Genomic DNA, 20,715 nt, shown 5'->3' with positions numbered 1-20,715 from the left:
TCGTGGGCCACCATTGGGTACAGCCTCTGATGCTGTAGTCCCTTGAGGGCTGGAATTATGGGTGTGAGTCTCTGTGTCTGGCTCATAATTATTAAAGTGGGTTGAGAGTTAGTGGAGGGGCTGTGCCCATCTCCTTTTCAGAGCTCATCTTTCCCTCTTTATAGTTGGGAGATGAGCCATTGGTTTTCTTTGCTTTTGCAATGAAAATCATGAGCTGCTGGCTTTCCATGTGACCTTCAAACAGGCAGGATATCCTGGACACCTTAGTGGGTAAGAAGGAACATTGTAGAGTCTGGTGCTTGACTCAAATAATCCTGGGCCTGTATCTCCAAGCATCTACCTTTTCCCTTTCCCATGAAATAATAATATTAGGGACTGCAGAAGATAGTTCTCCCAAAGAAGACAGTGACGAGGTATAGAGCTGGGAATTGCATGACTAAAGGCTGCTTACTTTTGGCAATTTAACTCTGCTATTCTGTGGCCAAAAGCCACTGGCTTCTGTCAATTAACTCCTGATGATAGTATCAGGGGAGTCAGAAAAAAGGGCTTAGTTACCTGGGATCTTTTCTCTCTGGCTCAAGGGCCCCTCTCATTGTAGTCACCAGGGTAGAAGCTCAGAGTTCATTAACTCTTCATGAGTCAGAGAGAAAAGAAAAGGAGAAAGTCGGGCTGGAGCACTGATTGCTCTTCCAGAGGTCCTGAGTTCAATTCCCAGCAACCACATGGTGGCTCATAACCATCTGTAATGAGATCTGATGCCCTCTTCTGGTGCATCTGAAGACGGCTACAGTGTACTTAAATAAATCTTTTTAAAAAAAGAAAAAAGAAAAGAAGAAAGTCAGGCATACACACACACACACACACACACACACACACACACACACACACATTGGTTGGCCCCAACCATCTGATTCATTAATTTCATAAGTACACATGCAAACTTATAAACATGCACATATACCTACATATGTATGTATGTGCATACATATAGACAGACATATATAGGCATATTTTATATAAGGATAGACATATGTGTGTGTATGTTATACTCAGATCATGAGGTCCCTCCCTACAGACTATCAGAGACCAATAGGAGTCCAACTCATATGCAAAAGCAAAGACTCTTTATTCAAGTTTGAGCTTGTACCCTCCAACATCTCCAGCACAGTGGAGGGTATGGGAGGCACTGAGCTGGTATAAGCCTTGCCTATTTATTATGGTAGCAGGGTGACAGACTTTCTAACTTGGCAGTTATATGATTGGTTGACATTTGCTTGTGCACTACTGTTGGCTAGTAGTGATTTCAGCTTGGTATGAAGAATGATTGCTAGCTTTATCAATCTACTTTAGACATTAGGTACATTCCCCTTAAGAACTGATTGGTTGTTGCTAGGAGTGAAATGGCTACTTGCCCAGGGGAATTGTGATTGTTACCAGGGTGACATGGCTCCTGGAACAAGTTGGGGTTTTTCTAGTAGCTGGGTTCATTCAGAGGGCAAGTGAATCATAAAATGGAGTGAAGTCAGTTGTGTTGGATGGTGTTTTGCTGGGGCAAACACGTGAAGGGTTGTATCACTGAAGCAGACACATGTGAGAGGATGATTTGTTAAAGCAAGCGTGTGAAAGGACATGTAATGAAGGACACTCATGTACTGATTCTCCTTGCATACATTATTGAGCTCCATTTATTGGGACTCTATAGAGAAAAACTGTACCACAAAACTTCTGGTAGTATGATGTAGCTTCTTACCGCTTCCTCGGACTCGGGCTGATTGGCAAAATGATGTCATCTGACGCAGTTTCACCTGGAGTTTTGCTTAGTCAGACTCATATGCTAAGGCAAGACACATGGAGGGCATGTGATGTTTGGAGGGAGTACAAATCAGACTCAGTGGACGTGAGAAGGGCTTGTATGTAGAGCTAGCACCGCAATGCTTCTTTTTCTCACCTCTTCGCTGATTTTCACTTTGCTGAGAGAGGCAGAGCCAAGAACTGGCATTCCTGGTGATCCTAATCCCTACTGCTGTCTCTGCTAAGCATGCCACCTCTGCTGACTTGAGTTTACTACCTGACTCTACCAAACTGGACTGCTAGTATATTTGTGTAGTATTTGCTAGTGGATCAAGCTGTCGCTGACCTGTGAACTGAACTGCTGATTTTCTTACAATGCAGATGGAATTTGCTCAAAAGAAACATTTCTAAACAGCTCCACTTCCCCGGTTTCATAATAACCTTTTTTATCCACTACCTCTGGTGGGTGGTAGCCTAGAAGGAAGGTTAAAGCATTTAAGAACTATCATTAAAAGTAGCCTTTGAAAAAAATTAAAGTTACAATGGAGTCTGAAAGCAATATGGAGTTTGTAATGTTAAGGTGTAGGGCCCACACACACACACACACACACACACACACACACACACACACACATTTGGTGTTTGGTGGATGGAGAAGAGCTCCCAAACCACACTTTATTTCTTCTCTCTGGCCTTTTAATACCTTCTTAGAGAAAAGTTCTTTATAAAATTACCTTATAGATAAAATGTTACACAATAGGAGAGTTAAAGAAGGATGTCAATAGTAAGTTCAAAGCAATGTTTCATTCTGTAAGCTCATTATAAGTTCAAAGCAGCAGTTTCACATGGCCCTGCTTTATCATAGTGCACACCTGTGGTTTTATCTTTGGACCTGACCTAGAATGAATGTTTTTCCTTGATCATATAAAAAATAAAAAACGTATGGTTGTCTTTTATCCTGCTAGGCCCAGCACCTCAGTACCCCAAGATATCTGCTAGATATCTTGGCGGAAATACATCCCAATTCTACAGCGGCCCAGTGTCTCCTGCCACCACACTTTCCTACACTCAAACTGTCACATAAAAGAAGACACAACACAATAATTTTTGACCCAATTGGTAAGATATAATTGCCCAAGTAAACATACAGAGCCCAGTACCATCCATCCCTTAAGAACATTAATAACAACCTGTAAATACACAGAGCAGAATCTTAACATCACCTGCCATGGCTTCTCTCTCTGTCCCTCCTCTCTCTCCCTTTCTGTTCCAGTCTCCTCCTCTTCCATCACACTTCTCTCCCGCCCATCCTTCCTTCTCATCCAATGACAGGCCTCCTTCTATCCTGTACCTGCCCCTCACCTGTATTTTACAAATTCAGTGGAGAGAAGGTACTGATGAAGTCACCTGAGTCCTGAGTACGGGACTAGGCAGCTGTCCTTGGGGCAGTGGAATTAACATCAAAATACAGATAACCCTAGGACAAACCACAACATAAGCCTATTTCTCTTCTTAGTGTAATTTATGAAAGTTAATTGTATTCCTTTTTGTGTAGGCTTTACTTACTGTCCTATGAAGGGGCATATTCTTTTCTTGATTCTAACTTTATTACATCTTTCTGACAAAATAACTAAAACTATCTCCTTAACCTTTCTTCTTAAAAATTATTCGAATCAGATCAGAAATACTACAAAGCAATTACTTCATGTAAACATCATTAATTCATGAAAGTTCATCTTCATGTTGATCTGTAGGAAACTTGCCCAATAGGGGAGGCTGATGCCCAGGAATCATTAGGCTATGTAAGTGTCAGGAAAGACATACCAACAGTGAGAAGCAATCCTGGGATGACGTCTCTGGGCTGCGCTTCTCCAGAGTGCACCTATTGCGTCCATGCAAACTGGTACACCCTCTCCAGGAAATTCACTTACTTGCCATGGCCTTTCCTAGAAGGCTTATGTCAATAGGTAGTTTGTTGGATGTACCCTAAGTATTCTGTAATTATCAATTATTTCTCCTTTAAGTAGGTCATCTCTAATGGATAGTTTCAGTGCTTTTTGCTAGGCTTGGCCTTTCTCTTTTTTCCATAGACTCACTTCATTTCTTAACTAGCAAATACAATTATCTGTCTCTATACAAGGAGGAGTTGGCACTCTGTGGGCAGGTCTTTAACAGTTTTCACACCAAAAGACTATGTTCTAATTTTAAGATATAAATATTTCATGTTAAATATTAGAAACCCAGTATGCCATCCACTGTTTTTTACAGCTGATAGTGTCAGGAAATAAATATATCAGTATTTGTCACAGCATATCTAAGAAATCAAGAGGCTGCAGTTGAGTGATTGGTTGACCTCAGCAGCAGGTGTAGGCCTTGACAATGAAGTGGAAGAATGAAGACTCCTTCCTTCTGTAACTTTGGAGCCCTCCTCACAGGAGTATTTTCTGATCACCCCACTGTAATCCATTTTATGTGGCATGCTACAGAACTGAAACATTCTCTACTTCACAAGCATGATTATAATCAAAGGGATTTTAAATAGATGGAAATCACTTACAGCCTGAGCTTTGCAAACCAGTACTTCTGATACCATGAGCATAAACATACCAAGCAAAGAGGAATGGCCTCCTTGTGTGTAGCTCTGATAAGAGTAGCCAGAGAAAACAGACGATATCAGACAGTCTGAAACCTATCCTGATGAGTCCTGTCATGTTTCAGCAGAATTTGAAGTTTATCTTGTGCTAGTGAGGATAAAATACACTTGGCTTTCGTGTTCAGTTCCCAGACTTCTCTCTGTAACTGGTTGTCATGTCGAAGTCAAGGCCATCTGAGAGTGGTCCTGGCTCTGCCCAGGCTTGACTGCCCAGGCTCCTGCCTCATCCTCATATGTACTTTCTGAATTTCCTAGGACAGTCAAAGCTCTGCTTGGTTTTTACCTTTTACTTATATGTTTTTTGCAGATACATCACAATAGGGTCTTTCACACATGGTTGTGAGCTGCATGCAAACATTACTGTGCTTCCTGGAAGCTGTGACTTTAACAAGGGAGTCAGCCCAGTTCTTACAGCTCTTAACTCATGTGGGCTTAGAGATTGATTGAGAAGTTGACATGCTTCCACATGTGGTAATTCTGCAAAGTGCTACATATTTTTATTTATAGTTAAGGGAATAAGGCAAAATCCCCCCTTGACTACATTTCCGGCATTATTTACTCAGTGATAAATGGAATTGCCTCATGAGTCTGAGTCCTGCAATGAAAGACCCTATTATAGTTTATATACATGTTGGGGTGTGGTTTGAGTTACCAGCTCATGGGGGGGGGATTTAAATTCTGAATATCCCGGTAGCTTTGGACACAGTTTTCTGTGTTTCAACACTGTAAAAGAAAAGAAAGAGCAAAGGGCGAAGGTTTATGCTATAGTGCTACAAAACAATTCAAGTGAACACAGCCTAATGAACGCCAAAGTTAAAACTGTCACCAAGTTGATGACAGTCCCATGTCAACTCATGTCAGCTTGTTCTAAATACTACAGCTGTAAAATACACTAACTTTGTAAGGACACCAGTGGCCAGCATCCCCATAGCAGGGAGGCAAGAGAGAGAGCTGCAGAGTTCAAAGGGCCTTTTCCTCAGCGGGGGACCTCATCAAAGCCAGTGTTCCTGGAATTTCCTGGAGGATAGAGGAGGTATATATTCTGGAGGGGGGTATTAATCTTATATATATTGTATTTGTTTTAAGTTAATAGGAAATTTCTATTTTGAGTAAAGTAAAAATGTATACTCTACGTATACACAGTCTTGATGATCAAGACCAGGCTGCCGTCTTGACAAGTGTAGGAGGAGGGCCCAGTGGTTGGCAGTATGAGGTTTAGCACAGATGTACTTGAGGGAAGCTTGCCTCTCCACTTAGCACTCCGAAGCTGGACTAGCCCCGCTTTCTGAGTTCTTCTTGAGTATGAGAAGTCAGTGGCACGTATCAGGCTCCGTGCGTGGACTGTGGTATTTTGTACTGGCCGCGTGTAAGAGTTTTCTGTCGTCTTTTGTCTTTTGTTTGACAATGGTGCAGTTTAGTTGGCTTCCTTCTCATTTTTACGCTTGCTCACGTCAGATGTTTTTGATCTTTACCTTTATGTTTCACCTAATTTGGAAGGTTTTACTCTTTTTGAGACCAGGCCTCTCTGTTCTGGAAGGCTGGCCCTGAGCTCCTATCTCCTACCTTACCCTGTCTAGTGCCCTGCCTATTGGCATGCACCAGCACAAATGGCCACAATTTTAGAAATAAATGGTTACTTCTAAAACAAATGTGTAGGTTTACGAAGAGGTTGCACAGAGAGTGAAGGGAATTACCACATAGTCATCACCAGCTTCTCCTATGTTTTCTTGTGTAATATACAGTTGTTAAATTTAGAAAGTTGTCTTTGTGTAAGCTTTTAACTATAGTGTTTCCATTAATGTTCTTTTATTACTTTCTGTCCTAGCACACTTTACATTAGACACCTCCACTCTGTAACTGTCATGTGCCGTTCAGAGTCCTAATGCTGTTGTTCAGTGCTGGCCAGGTGTCTTTAGGATGTCTGTCAATGTGAATGTGGTATTTTCTCACACTCAGGGAAGTATGGATTTGGGCACAATAACAAAAATGCAGGTCAGATTCAGCTGGTCTGAGAAGGGAGCAGACGTGAGGTTACCTTCAGAATGAGCTGCTTTAGGTAGGAGAGACCCACAGCAAGGCCCATGGGTTGTCTGGAAGTAGGAGAGCAGTGGAGAAGAGTTAAAACAGAGAGCAGAGACGCTCCATCAAGAGACACTGCCACTGTGTTATAACATGACATTTCTCAAGGGAAGAATGAACCCCCATGACAAAGGAAGTTTCTGACTTTTATATGTTCCAGAGTGTGGTGGGAAGTTTTATAGCACATAATTCAGTCTAGCTTAGCCTACATGCTAAGGGTCAGGTACTGGGTGAGGGTGTAAGTTTATCCTGCAATAGCAACATGTAGGAGTCTAGCTGGGCTTGTTCACAGTTGAGTGTGGGAGGAGAAAACTCCTGGAGTTGGGAGAGAGACTACAGTGGGTGTGACCTGGTTTCTGAGAGTGAGAAAGGCAGCCTGAGGGTCTGCATCTAACACAGTGCCCTCTCACTGCATCCTCTCAGGGTGTGAGGTGATGCCTGGTACCTTAGCACTGGTGATGTTGAACTAGGCAGTGTGAAGACTTCTGGGTTCCTCTACCCAAACAGCAGTTTTCCTTTTCTGTTCCCTAGTGTTTGCCAGGTCATATTCATCCAGCCAGCAGCCTTCTGCTTATGAGAAGAGACTTGGGTGGCAACCTCTCTCTCACGGTTCTAACCCAGGATCAACCACTACTTCTTGTTCTCCTTGGTCTAGCCTTGAAGACCCCTACAGGCTGGGTCCTGTCCCTTTCTGTCCCTCCCTCCTTCCTTCCCCTGGAAGGTGCTGTGGTGGCTAATCTTGTCTGTCATTTTGACTGCATTTGTAATAAACTGACACCCTCTAGGATCCTCTTGTGTTCCCTGCCCTGTCCTAGAAACATCTGTCTGTCTGAGGAACCTGGTTCCTTTTGCTGGGCAGTGGTGTGTGAAGTCAGCTCTCAGAACTGGGTGCCTTCTGCTTGCCATGGTTTTGTTTGCCATGTTTTGTTCCTTTATTTTGTTTCACCAGCCTTATTTTTTTTTTTTTTTTTTTTTAGATTCAAACCATGTTGTTTAACCTTTTATTTCTCCCTAAAGGGCCCTGTGGTGCTGTGTTCATTTCTTCAACGTTTTCCTGTCTTTCAGATTGGATAATGGCTGTGTGACTATTTATCTCTCTTTACTCTTTCCTTTGAATCTCTAAGCAGCTGTTAAAAACAATCTAGTGAATTTGCATTTCATGCATACTATTTTTCAGATCTAACATTTCCTTTTGTAGGGAGCAGAGGAAGTACCGAGTGGATGTATTCTTTTGACATGGACACAGACATGACAAGGACCTTCAGAACTATGAGAACTGACAAAACCTTTCACCATGTATATGTATGGGTCAGGGTTAAAGTTGACACAGAGCCTTCTTCCTCTGGTACAAGTATGTATCTTTACATATGACTGATCAGTGTATGTAAAAGCTAGCAATTAGAGCTTCTTCAGCCTGAAACTGCTCACCTATAGAGACCTTCTGCCAGACTAACACTCCCCATTGTGCTGACATTATGTCCCAGGTTCTGGGTTGTTGTGCTGGTATCATGGTTGCATCAGCGCACACAGATCACATACTCCAGCTTCTCTCTGTGTCCTTTCTTTGTTCGCTCATTGTCCCTAGTGAAGGCTCCGAGACCTAAGCTCTACAGGAGGTAGCATCCTTCTGTTTCTTTTATCTCCAGTAATTTCTGCTTCTCCAAGTTTTCCTTTCAGTTTATTCTGTCACAGCGTTTATTCCCTTAGTTATAGTGAAATGTGGTTTTAATCCTTGCTTGTTAATGTAGATATTTGGCTGCACCAGCTGGTTCCCCTGATTGCCTTTTCTTTGAGTGTATTCATATTTTTTTTTTTTTTTTAAAGCTGTTGAGTACTTTGGGGCTATGACCCATACTTTGTAAAGACTCCAGATTCTGTTGCTCCCTGAAGAATGTTAATATTGTTAATATCGTATGGCAGTTACTTTGGATAAACCCAAACCTCCTCTAACTGTGCTTTCTCTGGTGGACAGTAATCAAGCTCTCAGTTTAGCTCAGTCCCAATGACCTTTGTGGAGCTGATAAGATTGCCCTGTAACGTGCACAGTTAACATTAGCACTTAGGAAGCAGAGGCAGGGAATCCAGCAGCTAACTATCGTACACAGTATTTAAAACCATGCAAAGATACCCAGCAAGACTTTGTCTCACAAATCCAGCCACCAGGCATCATGCAATATAGGGTCCTGATTGTGGGTGTCAATTTTCTGAAGTCTGTTTTATTCTCCTGCTGTGCAATTAGTCCTACAGCCCATAGAGAACCATTGGGTTCTCTAGCTAGTGAAACTGCAGGATTTCATGTAAGTTTTATCTGTCTGCCCATCACAAACTAGGTAGAACCTGCTTTGGGGAGAAAAAATTTCAACTGTGAAACCTAGTGTCATCCTCTTCTTGTAAGTGTCAGCCTCAGTGGGAGAGGCAGTGCCTCACTTGAAGTGCCAGGTTGGGGGATACCAGAATGGGGGCACCTACTCAGAGAGGGAAGGGGGTGACCCAGAGACAGGCAGTGAGCAGGTTATAAAGTGAATAAGTAAAAAGATAAAATTAAGTTAAAAAAGAAAAGAAGCAGGCTTCCAAAGGATAATGATAAAATAAAGTATAAGATAAAACAAAAAAACTAACACATCAAAATTAGACATAACAAGCAGAAGGAAAAGAGTACAAGAGAAGGCACAAGAATTAAATACTCTCTGTGTGCACACTTAGGAATTCATGAAAATACTAAACTGAAAGCCATAATACCCTCTGTACTCCCCAACCCCCCACCCCCACACAGAATACTTGGTACAGACCTGTCTCTGAGTTCATGGGCGCTTTGATTCTATGATTTAGAGGACCTTGTTTTCTTGGTGTCCTCCTTCTCCTCTGCCCCTCACACTTGCCTCCTCATCTGTAGGGGTCCTGAGCCTTGAGGGGATGGGTTTTATAGACATATTCAGTTTAGGGTTATGTGTTCCAAGATCTCTTACTCTCTGTATCTCCATGGATCCATGTTTGTTCCCATCCGCTGCAGGAGGAGACTTCTCTGATATTGGCTGAGCCAAGACTGATCTATATGAGCATAGATAGCAAAATGTTATTAGGAGTCATTTTCTTGTTACTTTAAAAGAAAAAAGGACTGCAGTATTCAGTTTGACTTAGGTCAACTGTCAAGTCTCAGGTTCTTGGTCACCCAAGCAGTGTTGGCTATGGGTTCCATCTTGTGGAGTGGGTCTTAAGTCAAAGCAGATATTGGTTGGTTATTCCCACAAGCTTTGTGCAACCATTGCCCTGGCGTGTCTTGCAGCTGGGACAGCACTGTAGATCAAAGAGTTTGTGGCTGGGTTGGTGTTTACATTTCCATTTTGGTGGCCTGAACCGTATCTTCCATACCAATGAGACTAGAGTATGGATGTCAAGGTCCTATGTAGGCGCCAGCTTGACCTCTCCATGTTCAGTGTGTTGTGTGAATGTTGTGTTCAGCAATGGGGCCTTGCTGTCAGTTTGCAGTGACCTATTGTCTTGGCAGCAGCCATGGGACCCGTTGGTCAACAACTCAATTAGGTGTAACCTAATCCTGCTACTGGAAGCTTCATTCGATGACAAGAGATGGCCTATTGAGGTTCTGTCTCCTCCATTAGCTGGCAATTTCATCTAGATCACTTTCATATGTGTATATATTTCAGGGAGTTTTACTGTATTTGGTTTTCATACCATCCCTCAAATGGTCCTTAATTTAAGCTGTCTCTCTCTTTATTCCTGCCCTTGTTCCTCTCTCCCTCCCACTCCTAAGTTATTCCTCCTCTTTGAGTTCCAACCCAACATCTATAACTATCTAGTTATTTCCTTTTCTAAATGAGATCTGCACCCCACCCCATCTCTTCCTCTATACCTGACAACTGTGAATCTATGGATGGTAGCTTGGTCATCATTGAGTTAATGACTAGTATCCACAAATGGGCGAATGCATGCCACATTTGTCTTCTGGGTCTAGGATAACTCACTCGGGATGGACTTTCTAGTTTTATTCATTAACCTGTGAATTACATGGTTTCACTTTTTGAATAATGACTGAGTAAATGCTCCATTGTATAAGTGTGCCACATTTTCTTTATCCAGTTCTTCTGTTGAGGGACATCTAGGTTGTTTTTTAATATCTGGTTATTATGAAGAGAACAGAAATGAACATCGGTGAGCAAGTGTGTGTGTGGCAGGATGAAGTGTCCATTGGGCACATGCCTAGGAATGGTAGAGCTGAGTCTTCAGACAGATTGATTCCACCTTTCTGAAGAACCGCCACACCAATCCCCATAGTAGCTATTCAAGTTTATTCTTCCACCAGTAGTGGATGAGTGTTCTTGCTCTACCTCCTTACCAGCAGGAGCTGCCATTTGTCTATAATCGCAGCCATTCTGACAGGTATAGGATGGAATCTCAAAGTGTTTCCATTTGTACTCCCCTGATGGGCTAACAGCGTTGAGCATTTCTTTAAGTGTTTCTCAGCCATTTGAGTTTCCTCTTTTGAGAAATCTGTTTAGATCTGTACCCCAGTTTTAATTGGGTTATTTGTTTTCTTGATAACCAGGTTTGTTTTTTTTTTCAGTTCTTTATTTATTTTCTTTTTTTAAAGGTCAACATTTAGTTGAGGCTGTCTTACAGCCTCAGAGGGTTAGTCCACTATCGTCAGGTGGGAAGCATGGTATCATCCTAGCAGTCAGGAAGGCGCTGGCGGAGCTGAGAGTTCTACATCTTTTCTTCTCTTTTCTTTTTTTTTAGGGGGGAGGAGTTGGGGGGCAGTGGTAATGTTCACTGTCACTGTCTTTCTTCAGACACACCAGAAGAGGGCATCAGATCCCATTACAGATGGTTGTGAGCTGCCATGTGGTTGCTGGGAATTGAATTCAGGACCCCTGGAAGAGCAGTCGGTGCTCTTAACCCCTAAGTCATCTCTCCAGCCCTCTTTATATATTTTCAATATTAGTTCTCTCTAAGATGTGTAGTTGGTAAAAATCATTTCACATACTATAGGTGTTGCTTTGTCTGAATGATAGTGTCCTCTTTCCATGTAGAAGCCTCTCAGTTTCATGAGGTTCTATGTATTAATTGTTGATCTTAGTGTCTGCACTAATGCTGTTCTGTTCAGAAAGTCATCTCCTTTCTCAATGCGTTCAAGGATGTTCCCCACCTTCTTTTCTGTATCTGGTTTTATGCTTTATGAAATACATTTGGAATTGAGTTTTGTGTAGAGGGATAAGTATGGATCTATTTGGATTCTTCTACATGTAACCATCGAGTTTCACCAGCACTATTTGTTGAAGATGCTATCTTTTTTAGTGTGTATATATCTGGCTTCTTTATCAAAAATCAAGTGTCCTATATGCCATAGTTAGGGTTTTGTTTCTGTGAGGAGAAACCATGACCAAGGCAACTCTTACAAAGGCAAGTATTTAATTGTGGCTGGCTTACAGTTTAGTACATTATCATCATCATGGTGGGAAGCATAGAGAATCCAAGAGTTCTATGTCTTGATCTGAAGGCAGCCATAAGGAGACTGGAATTCCATACTGGGAAGAGCTTGAGCATAGGATACCTCAAAGCCCCATCCCTACAATGACACACTTCCTCTAATAAGGCCACACCTAGTAGTTGCAGTCTTTATAGCCAAGTATTCAGACACATGAATCAATGGGGTCCATACCTTCTAGATTTATATTTGGGTCTTCAATTTGATTCCATTTACCAATGGATCTCTTTCTGTGCCAATACCAGAGCTTATTTATTATACAATTTATATAATATACAATCTGTAGTACAATTTGAAATCAGGGATGGTGATATCTCCCCCAATTATTTTACTATTCAAGATTGTTTAGCTATCTTGTTTTTTTTTTTTCTTGTGTTTCCATATGAAGCTGAAAATTGTCCTTTCAAGATCTGCGAAGAATTGTGTTGGAATTGTGATGAGGATTGCATTAAGTCTGTAGATCGCTTTTGGTAGATTGGCCATTTTTACTCTGTTAATTCTACTGACCTATGAACATGGGAGATCTTTCCATTTTCTGATATCTGCAATTTCTTTCTTCAGTGCTTTAAATTTTTAACCATACAAATCTTTCACTTGCTTAGTTACAGTTACCACAACATATTTTGTACTATTGGAGGCTATTGTAAAGGGTGTTGTTTCCCTGGTTTCTTTCCCAGTCTATTTGTCATTTGTATAGGAGGGCTACCAAAATCTGTGAGTTGATGTTTGTAACCAGCTACTTTGCTGAAAATGTTTATCAACTATAAGAGTTCCCTGGTGGGTTTTTTAAAATTGTTTATGTATACTATCATATAAGATACTTTGATTTCTTCCTTTCTAATTCTATACCCCCTTGATTTCCTTCAGTTGTCTTATTGATCTAACTAGAATTTCAAATACTATATTGAATAGGTATGGAGAGAGTGGACAGCCTTGTCCTGCTCCTGATTTAAGTGGAATTCTTTTGAGTATCTCTCCATTTAAGTTGATGTTGGCTTTGGGCTTGCTGTAAACTGTCTTTATAATGTTGAGGGTGTATCCCTTGTATCCCTAATCTCTCTAGGACTTTGATCATGAAGGAAGATTGGATTTTGTCAAAGGCATTTTCTGCATCTCTCACTAGAGATGATCATGTGATTTTTGCCTTTTGTCTGTTTATATGGTGAATTTTATATATTTAGTTAAATATGTTGAACCATCCCTACATCTCTGAGATGTGTTCTTGAATTCTGTTTCAAAGTATTTTATTGAAAATTTTGCATCTATGCTCATAAAAAAATCATCTATAATTCTTTCTTTGTTGGGTCTTTATATAGTTTGGGTAACAGGGTAACTGTGGCCTCATAAAATGAACTGGGCAATATTTCTTTTTTTTTTTGAAGATTTATTTATTTATTCATTTATTTATTATAAGTACACTGTAGCTGTCTCCAGATACACCAGAAGAGGGCATCAGATATCTTTACAGATGGTTGTGAGCCACCATGCGGTTGCTGGGAATTGAACTCAGGACCTCTGGAAGAGCAGTCATTGTTCTTAACCACTGAGCCATCTCTCCAGCCCGGGCAATATTTCTTGTGTTTCCATTTTGTATAATAATTTGGGGAGTATTAACAGGTATTAACCTGTTTGGAATTCTGCAGAATTATTGCTAAAACCATCTGACCCTGGCTTTTGTTGTATAAGGGCTTCTAATGACTACTTCTATTTCACTAGGGGTTATGGGTCTGTTTAAATTGCTTATCTGATCTTGATTTAACTTTGGTAAGTGGCACCTATTGAGAAATTTTTATATATATTTATACATATTTATATGTTTTTTCAATTCAGTAGAGTACAAGTTTTTTTATTGGATTTTTTAAATTTACATTTCAAATGTTGTTCCCTTTCCCGGTTTCCCGGACATAAGCACCCTATCCCATCCCCTCCCCTGCTTCTATAAGGGTGTTCCCCTTCCAAACCATCCCCTCTTCCTGCCCCCCCAACATTGCCTTACATTGGGGGGTCCAGCCTTAGCAGGACCAAGGGCTTTTCCACCCATTGGTGTCCAACAAGGCCATCCTCTGCTACATATGCAGTTGGAGCCATGGGTCAGTCCATGTATAGTCTTTGGGTAGTGGTTTAGTCCCTGGGAGCTCTGGTTGGTTGGCATTGTTGTTTATATGGGGTCTCAAGCCCCTTCAGCTCCTTCAGTCCTTTCTCTAATTCCTCCAACAGAGATCCCGTTCTCAGTTCAGTGGTTTGCTGCTAGCATTCGCCTCTGCATTTCAGCCCTGAATTCGATTATTTCTTACCATTTCCTCCTTTTTTGCCAAGATTTCTTCTTTTTGTTCTAGAGCTTGCAGGTGTGTTGTTAATTTGCTAGTATGAGATTTCTCCAGTTTTTTTTTTTTTTTTTTTTTACATAGGTGCTTAGAGCTATGAACTTGTCTCTTACAACTGCCTTCATTGTGTCTTGTAAGTTTGGTGTGTTATATATATTTTCATTCAATTCTAGAAAGTCTTTAATTTCTTTCTCCATTTCTATCTTGAACAATCTTTCATTCCATATGAGTTGTTCAGTTTCTATGAATTTGTAAGCTTCCTGTTGTTTCTGTTGATAACCAACTTTGATTTGTGGTGATTAGATAAGATGAGGGTTTTACTTCAGTTTTCTTGTATCTGTTGAGACTTTGTATCTTGTATCTGTGCATGTGGTCAATTTTGGAAAAAGTTCGGTGAGGTGCAAAGGAAAGGCATATTCTTTTGTGGTTGGGTAAAGTGTTCTATAAATATCTGTTAATTCCCTTTGGTTTATAACATCGGTTGTCTCCAGCATTTCTCTAATTAATTTTTGTCTGGATAATCTGTCTTTTGCTAAGAGTGTGGTATTGAAATATCCCACTATCAGTATGGGAGGGTCAATGTGTGATTTAAGCTGTAATAGTGCTTTGTTTAAGAACTTTGTGCTCTTTTGTTTAATGTACAAATGTTAAGAATTGCAGTGCTGAGCCGGGAATGGTGTCCCATGCCTTTAATCCCAGCACTTAGGGGGCAGAGGTAAGTGGATCTCTTATGTTTGAGGACAGCCTGGTCTACACTGTGAGTTATAGGACACCCAGGGTTACAAAGAGAGACTGTATGTTTAAAAAGACATTGCAGTGTTCTCTAGGTGGAATTTTTGTGCCTGTGTTTGTCTCTTCTGGTTAGTTTTGGTTTGTGGTCTATTTTGTCAGATGTTAAAATGGCTGCACCAGCTTGCTCCTCACGTTCATTTGCTTAGAATATCTTTTTCTATATTTTTACCCTGAAGATATTACTATCCTTGATGTTAAAGTGTGTTTCTTAGATGGAGCAGAAGGATGGATTTTGTTATTGTATCCATTCTGTTAGACTGTGTGTTTTTATTGGGGAATTGAGACCATCAATAGTGACAGATATCAATGAGCAGGATTTGTTGATTCCTGTTATTTTGTTGTTGTAGTTGTGGTGGTGATGGTGTGTGTACATGATACATTCCATGTGTGGAGATCAGAGGACTAGTTCCAGGAGTGAGTTTTCACCTTTCACCTTGTTGAGGCAGTGTATATCTGTATTTTGCGGTATATTCCAGTTTAGCTGATATTGATTTAGCTTCAGTGTGATTTTTTTTGTTTCTACTTTTTAATCTCACTTCAGAAATTCTGGGGTTACAAATGTGCCTTACTGCTCCAACTTTTTACAAGGTTCTGGGATTAAAATTTAGGTCATCAAGATTAATTTACCTCTGTTGACTTGCTAGTCTGAGATTATTTATTCCTTGTGTTTTCTTGGGCCGGTTAACCTTTTTAGTTTGGAGTTTTCTCCTAGTGTCTTCTGTAGAGCTGGATTTGTAAATAGACATTCCTTAAATTTAATTTTGTCATGGAATGTCTTGTTTCCTTCATCCATTGTGGTGTAGTGGTCTGGGCTGGCATCTGTGGTCTCTTAGAGTCTGTAGAACATCTGTCTAGGCCTTTCTGGCTTTTAGAATCTCCATTGAGAAGTCAAGTATTATTCTAATTTTGTCTTTATGTTACTTGACCTTTTTCCCTTGTAGATTTTAATGTTTTTCTTTGTTCTGTGTGTTTAGTGTTTGGTTATTATCTGCTGAGGAGACTTTCTTCTCTAGTCAAGTCGATTTGGTGTTCCCATGCTTGTACCTTAATAGGCCTCTCCCTTGTTAGGTTAGGGAAATTTTCTTCTATGATTTTATTTAAATTTTTTCCTTATCTTTGACCTGGGTTTCTTCTTATTAGTCTTACAGACTTCCTAGATATTTTGTAACAAGAGTTTTTTAGATCTAGCATTTTCTTTGATCAAGGTATCCATTTTTTTATTGTATCTTTAATGCTTGAGAGTCTCTCTTCCATCTCTTGTATTCTGTTAGTGAAGTTCCTGTTCATGTTCCTAAATTTTGCTTTTCCAGATTTCTCCCAGTTTGGCTTTTCTGTATTGATTCTATTTCCACTTTCATATCTTGAACTGCTTTATTTGTCTCCTTTTACTGTTTGTTTGTGTTTTCATGGGTTTCTTTAATTGTTTATTTACTTGTTCTCTAAGGACCTCTTCTTATTCATAAAGGTCTTTTCTTGTGTTTCAGCTCTGTTGCTATACCCAAGGTCTTCTGTGGGAGGGTTACTGGGCTCTAGTGGAGCTATATTGTCCAGGCTGTTATTGATTGTACTTTTATGCTGGTTTGTAGGGATCTGGGTTTGGGATGATTATAGGTCTCGTAATGATGTCTAGTCTTGTCTTTGTTGGATGGGTATTTTCTTTCTTGGTTTCTGTGGACATCTCTGGTTCTTAGGAAGATGTGTTGGCTATGTGTTCTAGCCTGGCAGGAAATTCTTCTGGAATCCTGATAGGTCCCAGTTGGGAGAGGGACGTTAGAAGTGGAAGATCGATATGGTCCCCAGGAGATAAGGTTCAGAGATAAGGCCTTGGCAGGTGGTCTACTGCAGAACCAGGGATGAGACTTGGGGATTGGATCTGGAGGATCCAGAGGGAGAGGTGAAAATCTGCTTCCCTGGCTGAAGTCATGTTGGCCAAATCTTAACGATAAGGCTGTCCTCCTCTGAGAGCTAGCGACTCGCAGAGTGAAAGCTAGAGCCTCCTCACTGTGTGCAGTGCAGAAGGGTGAACATAATCAGGAATTCCTCCTTTGGCCCCGAGCCAACTGCAAGGGGAAAAATGATGTGGAAAAGATGTGGTGTGAAGGAGGCATAGGTGTGTCCTAGAAAACATGGTCAGCGAAGGTGGTTTGTCAGGGAATGACTTTACTAGACTGTAGAATTTTGTGAACCAGAACTGTTTTGTAAATACTGTTAAATCCACAAGTGTGTCCAGTCTCAGCTTCACAGATAGCTCCACTCAGCATAGCCATGAACCCGAAATGTATCAGCAGTCTGAGGTATATATGGCACAGAAAACGTAAAGGACCGATATCTACACCTTACTCTGTAGCTTGGAAGGAGCATGGAGTGATTTTTTCTGTCACTTCATGTAGGAATGTGTCAAAGAAGTCTGTCTCAGGCCACACTGTAGGAGCTGGGCCGTCTCCCTTCCCTGATGTGTTGCTTTAGCTGTGCACGAATCTCCTGGAGCCTTTCACCGGTGTTTCTGAGATGTGCATTTCAGCATTGGAACACAAAGTGTGCATGCTTCAGAGGCTGCAGTGGGTAGCTGAGGAAAACTAACTAAAGGTTTTGATAGAGAGGGAGGCCTTTCCATGTTATAGCTTATGACAGCACATGGAAAATGCTTCAGTGAAGCAAGCTGGCACTTAAAATCAGAGCGCAGTAATAGCCAGAAGTGCTGAAGTCAACAGGCTTCATAGAAGTATGGCTGCCATCTGCTGAGAAAGCCTTTCAGAGTAGCCACAGACATGCATTTGCAACCACAGCCAGTTCATTTTTTCCTTAAATGTGGGACTGTGACCTTGATTGACGCCAGCAAGAGCTGTGTACTTCCAGAGAAGGGAGATCTAGTTCATGCACAAATCCAACACAAGTAGAAAATAGGTGAAGGAGAACCAAGGTATATGGGCTTACACAATACACTCAGTTCAGATGACAATGCTGTTCATTATCTCTTGGGGTAGCTTTAAACACCCGAGAGAGAGAGAGAGAGAGAAAGGAAAAGGAAAAGGAAAAGGAAAAGGAAAGAAAAAATGGCCAAAAGAAAAACTCATTTCTGGGCTATGGATTGAAAAGGATAGGTGAGGGTATGAAAAGTCTTTGGGTGATATTCAGTGATTTGGATAATATTAGTGAGACACCATGTGACCTGGAGGAATCACTCATCAACAAAAGAGAAATGGTCGACTTTTGTGCAAAGTGCTCTGTCTCTCTGGGTCTTGTGGTTGACTGCTGCAAAACAAGAGATTTGGACTGAGTGTGCCCAAAGAATTTTTTGTTTTAAAGTTCAATGAATTAAAGACAGGTTAAAGTAGCAAACAGAGCAGTGGTCCATCTTTACAGAGATGTAGATGGAGGTGGAATTATGTCAAGGTTTGATCCCTAGAACTGTGTGCATCAATATAAGCCATAGGGCCAGGGCTAGCTTATTTATGAAGATAGAGACCTTCTGACATCAGGAACAGGAGGGGATCATTAAGAAAGAAAATACTGGCAAGGGAAAATACCAAAGGAAACAAGGGTCTAAGTATAATAAATAGTGACTGATACTGACTGCTTGTTTCTGTCACTTCCTTCCTTGTGGCAAGAGAAACTTGGCTGTGACTTTACTTCTTAAGAAGGTAGACATATCATGTAATCCAGTTAGTCATGCTTTGCTCAGCTCCCTTTTTTTTGGGGGGAGCATTCTGGCAACAGAACATTCCCTGGTCTTCTAGTCATATGTCCTAGATGAAGTGGCCACTACTTCTGGGTGCTCTGACCTGTTTCAGCATCGACCAATGGCCATGTGAGTATATTTCATTTGGAATTCATTTTCCTTTGACTCCTTCAGTAAGCCACACTCTCAGTTTAGCTTTAACCAGTAATAGTGCAGGTAGGTTAATATCCACTGTAATTCTCTATATGATCAGAATTTTTGTACAAAAGTCCCCGAAAGTTGGAGTTCAAAAGAGACAGCGATCCCTTTATTGAGAAGAATAGTGTTCCCTCTGCATTAGGAAGAGGCATGAATTACAAAGTCCTAGAGGTTCTTTGCATTTCAGATTCATGAGCATCTCAGGAAGGTAGGGCATTCAAATGAGCTGAGAATGAGCATCAAGTAGAGCAGTGGAGAGCTTAGAGACAAGACTTAGCATGGCTTCCATGAAAACAGTCCTGGAGACTCTGCTGAAGAAAACCAAAGCTTGTCAGTGACAAATACAAAAGCATGTAAAGTCCACACCAAAGCTGGCATGATGGGAATAGTATCTATGGCAGCACTTGGGGGCCGAGGTGGGATCCCAGGGACAAATTGGGCAGCATAGAGATCCAGCTTCTTGAAAACGTCTGTGCCAAATGGCAGGCACTTCAGAACCATCAGCCCCTGGCCGCCAGAGAACTACTGCTGGGGTTGATAGTGACGGTTTTGATAGCCGGCCTGACAGATGGAGCTCTACGGTAGCTGCCTTATACCATACCATAGCATCGAAACAAGAGCTGAGCATGGCTCTGTAGCACATGGTGTATTCTTAAATTATATACATTCTCAGAAATAAATGACCCCCATGGGAGCCAGCTAATGAGTAGCTGTGTGAATAAATGCTAAACTGTCTCTCTGGGTGTTATAGTTTAGATATTGTCTGTTCTTTCTCTCTGTCTTCCTCCTTGCCTTCCTCTTTATCCCTCCACACCTCACCCAACTGCACACACACTTACGTCTCTGAGTGCCTTGTGTGTTCTGAGATCTTTTCTTTTAAGTCTAAGCATATAATGACATTATGGTTTAATTCCTATATATTCCCCGCACTCAGGAGACAGAAGCAGAAGGTTGCTTGGAGTTTGCAGCCAGCCTGGACTACATAGCAAGTTCTAGATTGGCTACAGTATTTTTGAGACCCTACCTCAAAAGCAAAATACAAAAACAAAGAAATCTTAGTCAACAAAATAGTATATATACTTGTTGTAAAACATAAAAAATAAAAAAAGTAAGGTTGTCTTTTACCTGCTCTAGGTCCAGCACCTCAGTGCCCCAAGATGATATCTTGGCGGAAACACATCCCAACTCCGCGGCGGCCCAGTGTCTCCTGCCGCCACACACACAACACAATAATCTTTGACCCAATTGGTAAGATATAATTGCCCACTTAAACATACAAAGTCCAGTGCCATTCATCCCTTAAGAACATTAATAACAACCTGTAAATACACAGAGCAGAATCTTAACATCACCTGCCATGGCTTCTCTCTCTGTCCCTCCTCTCTCTCCCTTTCTGTTCCAGTCTCCTCCTTCAAACTTCTCTCCCGCCCATCCTTCCTTCTCCTCCAATGACAGGCCTCCTTCTATCCTGTACCTGCCCCTCACCTGTATTTTACAAATTCAATGGGGAGAAGGTTCTGGTGAAGTCACCTGATTCCTGAGTGCGTGACTAGGCAGCTGTCCTTGGGGCAGTGGAATTAGCATCAAAATAAAGATAACTCCAGGGCAAACCATAACATATACTATGTGTTAACTGCTCCAGACACCAGCAGAATGAACTTCACACAGTGATTTCCCATTAGTAGATACAGTTGGTAAC

The 20,715-nt window shown here is 41.2% G+C and overlaps 1 protein-coding gene across 3 annotated transcripts in view; it reads left to right on the top strand.

Annotated features, from left to right (window-relative positions):
- The window catches only part of Aopep (aminopeptidase O (putative)), a 307,096-nt gene that overhangs the window by 21,227 nt on the left and 265,154 nt on the right, over window positions 1-20,715 (top strand). The window contains exon 1 of one of the 3 annotated variants that reach the window (XM_032884277.1): window positions 7,518-7,874. The exons of the other annotated variants lie outside the window; for them this stretch is intronic. Coding sequence (XP_032740168.1) covers window positions 7,818-7,874 — 57 coding nt within the window. The 5' untranslated portion in view covers window positions 7,518-7,817. Of the gene's footprint in view, window positions 1-7,517; window positions 7,875-20,715 lie in introns of those variants that run through there. 3 annotated transcript variants of the gene reach the window in all.

Source organism: Rattus rattus, chromosome 14 (assembly GCF_011064425.1).
Source record: "Rattus rattus isolate New Zealand chromosome 14, Rrattus_CSIRO_v1, whole genome shotgun sequence".
Taxonomy (NCBI): Eukaryota; Metazoa; Chordata; class Mammalia; order Rodentia; family Muridae; genus Rattus; species Rattus rattus.
Note: the sequence above shows the minus strand (reverse complement) of the source record. Positions and strands in the feature narration are given on the sequence as shown.